The sequence below is a fragment of the Trichechus manatus genome, unplaced genomic scaffold, assembly GCF_000243295.1.
Source record: "Trichechus manatus latirostris isolate Lorelei unplaced genomic scaffold, TriManLat1.0 scaffold00100, whole genome shotgun sequence".
Taxonomy (NCBI): Eukaryota; Metazoa; Chordata; class Mammalia; order Sirenia; family Trichechidae; genus Trichechus; species Trichechus manatus.
In genome coordinates, this window is record NW_004444036.1 from 2,545,607 (window position 1) to 2,554,900 (window position 9,294).

The window sequence follows — 9,294 nt, forward strand, 5'->3', positions numbered from 1 at the left end:
GAGATGGGAAGGCAGAGAAGGTTAGGAGCTGGTTGAATGGACATGGGGAATCGGGGGTGGAAAGGAGGAGTGTGCTGTCGCAGAATGGGGTGAGTGATTAGGGTCACATAACAATGTATGTATAAATTTTTGTATGGGAGACTAACTTGAAATGTAAACTTCATTTAAACTACAGCAATAAAAAAAAACTAAAGTAAAATAGCAACAAGGAAAAAAAAGAATTGTTACCTTTTCACCATTCCATTCCCACTCCTCCCTTCATGTCTGAAGTTTTCTAGCTTCCAAAATTATACATGCATCATCAGTCAGAGTTCCAACATTAGTTATTTTATTGGCTGTATTTTATTACCAAAGTTTCACTTCAGAACTTGGCACTCTCTCAGTGGTGTTCAAAATTGCAATTCCTAATGAGTTTCAGGAACCCTTGGACCTTCAGTACCTGATTTTCCTTCCTTGGTATTCTCATTAACTTTTTTAGGCTAAACACTTAAGAAGAAATTATCATTACTCCTTCAAGCCGTCATGGTTTTTACTTCCTGTTTTTCTCTCTCTTGTTTTAAAATCACTTCCCTGGTTGTCTTTGATCTTGAGCTCTTGTTTCTTTTTAAAAATAAATTTTCTGTGGTTAATAAAACCTTTTTATTATATCCGTAATATATCTTTGTTGGTTGAAAATTGTAAAGAAGAAACTATAACTTAGAGTTATAATTCTGAGTTATAGTTCTACTGCTCAGAGATGATAACAATTAATATGTTATTTCTTCCTAGTTTTTTTTTTAATGTATGTGTATATATACATACGTACTTTTTTTAATACAGTTTGGCTCATATTATGTACAAAATTTTGCATCCTGATTACTTTGTATTGTAGCTTGAGTATTCTTTCATGTTAGTGAATAGTCTTTTAAGATACGATTTATTTTTAATAGCTTCATGGTGTTTTCTGTCACGTGGATCTGTAATTGTTCATATACATGTTTTCTCCCTTCACATAGATTTAGCCAAATTGAGGCATGATACGGCTTTGCTCATGTTTTCTTAATGTTCTAGTAACTTCATCACTGTGTTAGACCTGAAGCCATAAATATGAATCAACTCTGTCACCTTCAACATTTCTGCCACTCTTGATTTTAGGAAATAGCTAATAGCAGAAATCTATAATCATTTGAGAAAATGGCTTTCAACAGTCATATAGATTTTCAAATTTAAGATAAAGTCCATGGAATGTACCTTTTTGTGGAATAACATTAGTTGAGTTACTTTATAAAAATTGTAAATTAAATTAAGTAATATATAATAGTATTTTATTATTTTAACATAAAACTAACCAACATATTGGGACCAAGGTGTCTTCTTTGCTGTCTTTTAACGTCTTCTATTTTTATTAAAATACCTGGCGATGTCAGTGGTGTCACGCTTAATGTCATAAGAGTGTTTTGTACTAAAGCATTCATCCTGTCTACATTTTTTCTTATCTATTTTTTGTTTAGTTTTAAGTGCTAAAAGATTTTTATAAAGGAATTTTCCAGTGTCAGGTAATTTTTTTAACTTTTATAATGTTTCTGTAGCAGCGTTGATTTTTATGTTCAGTAACTTGGCATGCCGCTAGCAATAAACTTGTTGAGCTGATTTTAAAAAGGTAAATAGAAAAATGAAGGCATTGAAAATGTTTCTGCCATCTCCCTTGGCATCTTTTAAGCCATGCCCTTTTCACAATCTCTGATTCTGAGGTTTTCCACAGCATGAAACAGGCTGTGCTGCACAGATCCAGATCATTTGTGATAATGCTCAAATTGCTAGCTCGAGTGAGCTGTGCCAAAGGATTGTCATTAACTGTGGCCGAGAGTCCTTAACCACGGTTTCTCCTGTGCTTTTCTAGAGAGTCTTTACATATGGGCTGGATTCTTTGTGGCTATTTGAGCCTCTCGTCATGCATTTTCAGTGTTCATTATATTTGTCATATGATAAGAGAATGATTGAAACGTGATAAAAATGTCTTCCCATTTAGGAAAAGTCCTGAAACTCTTGGTCATTCTGAACAAGTCAAGGAAAAGGAGAAGCAAGGTTTTCTCAAGTCAATGAAAAAGAAAAAGAAGAAATCTCAAAGAGTAAGTAGATGGCCAGTTTCTATATACAATGGTATCTATTTCGACATTATTCTATGAATACTTTACGCTTTGTACGCGACAATCAAAATGATCTATTTTCTTATTGCAACTTGAGAAAGAGACACTAGATATGTCTGTTTCTGAAATTCTGTACAACTCTCCTCCTCTCACAGAGATCTTTCTAGATCCAACAGAATAGAAGGTACTTCATTTGGAAGAGAGAGAACACTTTAACTCTCTCTGAATCAAATCCCTATCCAAGTGGATTTATATTCATGTAAAAACTATGAATCTGCAGGATTTGTTTCTTTCCAGGGGTTTAGAGTTATGTGAAAACATAAGAAATGGTTTTGGTTTCCATTTGAATCTGAAGTTCGTAAATAACCATCATTCATTATTCTCCCCTGGCTGATTGTAGAATTCACATGTTGCTAAATGTGTTTCTGAGCTGTGTAGTCACAGAGAGGAGATAGTATTTGACATTTCAAGGCTTGCTTTAGTAGGAAGATGTGTATCTTGTGATTGAACTATGAAATAGAATGTGCTTATCTTCTGGGACCCTTCTGAACAAAGGGCTGACTCCATGGAGCCGTGCACATCCCTTCACTGAACCACTCAAGCAAGAGGTCTACTGGTTATTGACAGAAGAGCACATGGGAAACTAGGCCAACAGGATAGTGGAGGAGCAGTTCTTCACCCAAAGGAGGCCTCTTTCCCCTGTGCTTTGTGGTACCTTTAAGACCAGACAAGGTTGAGTTAGCCATTTTAAATGGCTTTGTTTCTAGTTTTACTTCAATCTGATTTACTCTTATTTTTTTTGAAGAGGAAAAAGGCATAATCAGAATGGCCTGTTGGGATGGACTTCATTGATTTCATCTCTGAAATGAGTAGAGATGAGCTCAATGTTTCTGAGTCCTTTCCATTGTGAAGATTCTAGGGTTATGACTTCACGGTAAGTAAAGATATAAGATAGGCGATAGTAACAAAGTACGTAATAACCCAGAGTAAGGATTTTTGTCTCACAAATGTTCTAGAAATATTAACAAAGGCCTCTCTAGATTACCTTTCTAGATTGTTCTTTTACTTGCTTGTTTTGTTCAATTTATTTCATTATAAAATAACTATGAGTTCATTACAGAAAAATTGAGAAAAAGAGAAAGATCATTTCTGATCTTACCACAAGCAGTATTAAGATTTTGATATATTTTCTTCTGGCTTTTTAGCCTATGCATATATTTGTGGAAAGAAGCTGATTTTTTAGTTTGTCTTACATACATAATCTTTCCTAATACAATTTTGCGTTCTGGCTTTTAGCAGTATACCTATCTCTCTATGGAGCCCTGGTGGCACAGAGGTTAAGAGCTTGGCTGCTAACCAAAAGGTCAGCAGTTTGAATCCACCGGCTGCTCCTTGGAAACACTGTGGGGCAATTCTACTCTGTCGCATAGGGTTGCTATGAGTCGGAATCGACTCAACAGCAGTGGGTTTGTATAGACACACACACAATATTATGTTACTACACAGACTTTATTATCTTCATTTTAATGGCTGCATAATATTTCTGAAATTCTCATTAAAAAAAAAAAAATGCCTGCCTATATCTCTAACCGAAGCCCACTTAGAGTGTCCAGTCAAAATACCAGTCAGTCAAATATTACTACCTTTGTTATTTAGACAAGATGAATGAAATAGACCTAATTTAATCTAGAGAAGTTTGAAATATTTCAAGTGCTAATAAAGTAAAACTTTTATCATTGTCTATAGAACGTGCTTATCTTTTATGAATGTTAAACATAGGCCACCTTCTCCTGACCACTGTTATTTTTATTTCAAGGTTTTGTTTTTGTCCCTAGCTGCAGAGAGGTCTGCAGCCCCTGTGGGGGTGGCGGGGGGTGGGGGGAGGTGAAATGATAGAAAGTAGAAAGGATCAAGGGATTGAAGGTATTTTTTATATATAGATTTAGCTTTTGATGTCTGTCCACTTTAGACTAACGTTAACCCTAAAGCCCGTTTGACTTTATTATTCAGGATCTAGTCCAAATTTTAGATGTCAAGATTGTATAGATCAGATTAAATAGGAAAATTACCATCCGCTAACATCCTTTCCAAAGAGTCTTGATGGCACAGTGGTTAAGTGCTCGGCTGCTAACTGAAAGGTCAGCAGTTTGAACCCACCCAGCAGCTCCACGGGAGAAAGACCTGGCAATCTGCTTCCATAAAGAAACCCTATGGGACAGTTCTACTCTGTCCTGTAGGGTCGCTATGAGTTGGAATCGACTTAGACAGCAGCAAGCAACATCCTTTCCACTTGAACTTAAAATCTGATGCCCAGGGCCCGTAGAGAATCACGCAATTTTAAAGCTGAGGTGGATCTTAAATCTAGTCTAACCCCTTGATTTCACTAATTTAAGAACTAAGCCCAGACTAGTTGTGACCTGCTCAAAGTCACATAGTCAGTTGGGAAAACTAGAACTGGGTTCTCCTGAATACCTCTTCCAGGCTCAGTCCATGCCCTGGGCCTACCTGTCTGGAGAGTCTCTGGCCGCTTATTCCTGCGCGTTCTCTTCCAGCTTCTTTAGCAATGCTGTCATTGGAACAGGAGAATTTTGGGATATTTTACTCTAATGTCTTCATACACGCACACATAAAAGACTATCTGGATACCTTCATATACATTCTAGTTCTTTGACAATTGAGATATCCAAAATGGGGAAAAGTGGTGCCAAAAAGTAATTCTGTATTGTAAAGGTGCCTGGCTTGACTCAAGCAAATCTGGAAGCTGCTTTGGGAAATCTGGCTTCAGTTACATATCCAGAGAGTTACATAAACCCTCAGAACATATGGCGACTTTGCCAACTTTGTAATCCTATCCTAGTTAGTTAGTATCTGAACTGGTAACGATGCTTCCATTTAAAGATTGAACTTGTTTCTTCACCTTGAAAACCAGTATTCTGAATTGTGCCAGATATTTTTCCATCAGACAGATATTTCCAAGAGTGTAGATCAAGCTTCTTACTCAACACAAAGATCCTGCAACAGTGATATTCCTCTTTCAAGTGATGTTTTCTGGCTCAAGAGTTGACCAAGTTCATAAGGGATTGCAGTATCTTTTTTTTTTTTCCCCCACTAGGAAAATTACATGGTAGTTTTTTTAGTTGCTAACATCTTCTTTAGCAATTAGGAAAAGATTGAAGTTCATCAATAGCTCTTTGAACAAGTTCTTTATAATAATCATATTTCTGTTAATAAATCAATCCTTAAATGGTTAGTAAGCTTCACATGAGTAGACGCCTATACGTCTCAAGGCAGTCTTTTCTGTGGGTAATGAATGGGTAATAACCATGACTATGTGTTCTTTTTGTACTTAGAAGAAGTTTGTGCACATCTTCCATTTGCATTATTGGCATCTGTATGTCCAAGTGAGAGCTGGCACAGAACCTCTATAGATGCACAGCATAGAGATTCTTTCTGTAACTGTTGTTAATGAACAATTTGAGGGTTTCCAAGGGCTGGTAGTTTCAATAAAAGCACCTTTTTTTTTTTTTTTGCAATTAGTTTATTTGTATCTTATATTGCAGATAGAGTCCACCAACGGGGAGAATCCAAGCATCAAGAAATCCCTCTTTCCTCTTTTTAATTCAAAGAATCATTTAAAGCATAGTTCTTCTTTGAAAAAGCTTCCTGTAGTCCCTCCACCCATGGTACCCGTTTTTACGTGTGATAGTCCTGAAAAGCGCTTCAGTAAACTTGTTTTACTGATGACGACAGCATGGCTTTTATTTTCATGGGGTCATATTCTCTTTATGCTAGTTAAGTACCTGAGCCAGTTCCATAAATTCATTTAGGTGCAAATTCTTTGCCGTTCTGGATTTTCTGAATCAGTTAAAGAGGATGAAGCATAAAGGCTATTAAACAAACTAGTGAAAGACTAGTTGGGATTGTCTCATTAGCCAATTGTTGGCAGATAGCATAAAATCCCTTATTTCCTGTAAAGAATTAGATTAACAGTTACAATTAAGAGATGTCCTTTCATTTGGCTCACAGAGTTTGTTAACACTTGGTTTGCAGTTTGTTTCTTTGAAACCAAGTTGAATTGACCAAATTGAGTGAGCTAGCGGGCTCCATGAAAAAGCAGCTTCTATTAGTTGGTGATTTGTTCTTTCCTTGCCTGGCTGTAGCTTTTGCTGGTGATTTAGTTTAAGCCAGGGCTTCTGCTTGGCATGGGGCATTACTCTTCTGTGTTCACCAAAACTGATAAATAGACAAACTGCACAAATTTGCAACATTTTCATAGTGCATAATGCTAGACCCAGATTTACTGGGCAGTATTTTGGGAATATGATTCAAACCACCCTTTTCCACTTTGCTCTCCTTGAAAGCCTACTCGACTTCTTTGGCACCACTAAATACAGTGTTTGGATCATTTTCCCAGCAGGACAAAATGTTTGTTTTATTGAACTGGTTCATAACCTAACTGCAATATGGAATGAGGATACGCCAGCAATTCCTGGTACAGCCCGATTTAACTGCTCTCTCTTACAGCGATAAAACTAACAGCATGGGAATGCTTTACGGGTTGAGGTTTTAACAAAGCTGCATGACATCTGCCAATTTTTCCTAATGCAGGGAAAATTATTAAGAGGGCAGCAGAATTTAACTAGCATCACGTGCATTGTGAACACTGGGAGACGTTTGGTTTCCTTTTTTAGTGGGTCCTTTTTTTATTATTGTTTATTTTGGTTGAGTTTTGGTTTGATTTGCTTTGGGGTTTTGTTTTCGTCTTGGGTGTGGTTGCATATCTTAATCAAGCATATCAGTGTGCTTTTTTGAATGCTCGTCCATATTCTGTTCTAGGTGCCCAATTCTGATGGCCCAGATCTTCTGACATTACAGAAAACTGTTCACTCCGCTAGCACCCCGAGCAGCAGACCCAAGGAGTGGCGTCCCGAGAAGATCCCAGATCTGCAGATCCAGGTGAGTGAAGATGTGTGTCACTCCTAGACCCTCTGAGTCCACAGTGACTGTCTCACACCGGGGGGTGGGGAAGGGGTGAGAAAATTTAGCCTCTGAATGTTACAACAAAGGTCCCTGAGTGGCGCAAATGATTTGCAATCTACAAGTAACCTGACGATTGGTGGTTCAAACCCACCCAGTGCCACCGCTGAAGAAAGGCCTGGCAATCTGCTTCTGTAAAGGTCACAGCCACGAAAGCCCTATGGAGCAGTTCTACTCTGTAACACATGGGGTCGCCATGAGTCAGAATCGACTCAATAGCAACGAGTTTGGTTTTTTAATGTTAGCAGTAAGGCTGAGAGACTTCCAAAATACACCGTCATTAATAGCCAGATACATCTGGGGAGCGAGGCTGAATTTGCCTTCAGAGACCCATGTCCTATTGGGAAATAGTGAGCCTCCATTAGCCTTCACCTAGGTGTGGGATTGGGCAGGTAGGGGATTGAGAGGAGATGAATAAAATATAGTCCCAGCCATAAATAGTCTCTGGCCTAGGAGAAAGAGAAGATCCATGAATAACCATAATGCATGGTAAAAATTGAGACGTGGCATAAAAGAAGATGCTGGGAAGGTTGAGGTTTCGTTAAAGGTGGTAGCATATGAATCGGGCCTTGAAAGACAGATGTGATGAGGTTTCTTGCAAGAATGTTCAAACTTCTGAAATCCACACTGTTTCTGATGGAAAACAGGCAAACAGCTGAATTAACAACTGCATATTAGACAAGTATTGCGTTAATCACGTTTATCTGCCATTAATGGGGCAATAAGCAAAAACCGAATCAAGACATTTTTTCAGATTAACTGAGGTTTGTCCCTTAAACAACTATTTTGATTACAAATGTTCTAATAGTGTATCTTGTCAGTATCCCATAATGAGCATAGTAACGTAATCTAACTCGGTTTTTAATCATGTTCAGTATTTTATGAATTGATTATTCCTCCGGCTATAATTTCAGTCAGTCTCATGAGCTTTTGAGGCAGTAGGGTTACTTGTACCTATAAATGGCCACAGGTTTCTGTGATTTGGAGGAGGAGGTCTCCTTTTTAGAGAGTTTTTGTTGTTGTTGTTGTTTTGTTTACTCTTTAACTATAAGCTGTTACTTAGAGCTCCTGAGAAAGGATCCCCAAATTGTTGTTCTACATCCCTAACCAGTTTCTGCTTCTAACATAATATAGGCTGGGCGGCTGGGTAGAGAACCAGACAGCCAAGTTTATTGGGTGTGTATCCACACTAAAAGCCCAAGGCTCTGAGTGAGGGCCTGATGTTCTAGTCCCAATTCAAAAAAAAAGAACATGGGGCTTTAGAACCTTCTTTGTGAAACCACTTCTTTTGCCAAGAAGCTCTTTTCAGGTACCTTTGTATCTCCAGCACAGTCCACATCCTTGTAATTGCTTGATAGTACCTGTGGTCGAGGCTATGCGGATAACGAGAGTCTCATCGCACTACCACACCAGTTAAACGAAAACAAGATTTTGAGCACTTGAGCATGCAATGTACCATGCTACCTCCTGCGGGGACCACAAAGCTTTCTCAGAAAGACTGAAATTGCAATGGCGGATACATCCCCAGGATTGATTTCTGGTTGGGTCCATTCTGAAGTAGTCAACTTTGGGTTTCAGGGCGCTGTTCCTTCAAATATTGTAGTGTTCCTCGAGATCTTTAGCGCTTTGTTAAAACTTTGCTTAGCCGTTTAATGCATGTCCCTGACACTCGGAGTAGAGGTGCTCTGAAGATTGGCAGCCAGAGGTGCCCGAGGTTAGGACTGCAGCTGCAGTGCCAGCATCCAGTAATAGGGATTAGCTGTGTCCTGGAGCATGGTGAGGGTCCTGAATTTCGGAGTGCTTGCACATGCCTCTTCCCAGAGTGACCCTCCCCACACCCCCAGGGAGAGGAACAGGGAATGAGAAGCCTAAGGCTCAGGACTGCCTGGAATCCTTGGCCCATGAGGGGCAGAGCCGTTTCCAGGACCCTGCCTTCTGCTTTGAAGACCATACCTCCCTCACGGTGCAGCACCCGTAGGGCATTTAGGCAGCAGCCACACAGACAGGCAGAGCAGCTGGGATCCTATTTTAGGAATTGAAGGCCTCCTGTGAATGAATTGTATTTTAGATTTGGTGGAGTTTTTGCCTATTTTGCTTTGCTTTGCATTTTTAACACTCAAACCTTATCCCC

General features: G+C 38.9%; 1 protein-coding gene across 1 annotated transcript in view; it reads left to right on the plus strand.

Annotated features, from left to right (window-relative positions):
• CDKL5 (cyclin dependent kinase like 5) overlaps positions 1-9,294 on the plus strand; it is a 155,086-nt gene that overhangs the window by 144,462 nt on the left and 1,330 nt on the right. The window contains exons 16-17 of the mRNA XM_004382822.2: positions 2,009-2,108; positions 6,963-7,082. Coding sequence (XP_004382879.1) covers positions 2,009-2,108; positions 6,963-7,082 — 220 coding nt within the window. The remainder of the gene's footprint in view (positions 1-2,008; positions 2,109-6,962; positions 7,083-9,294) is intronic.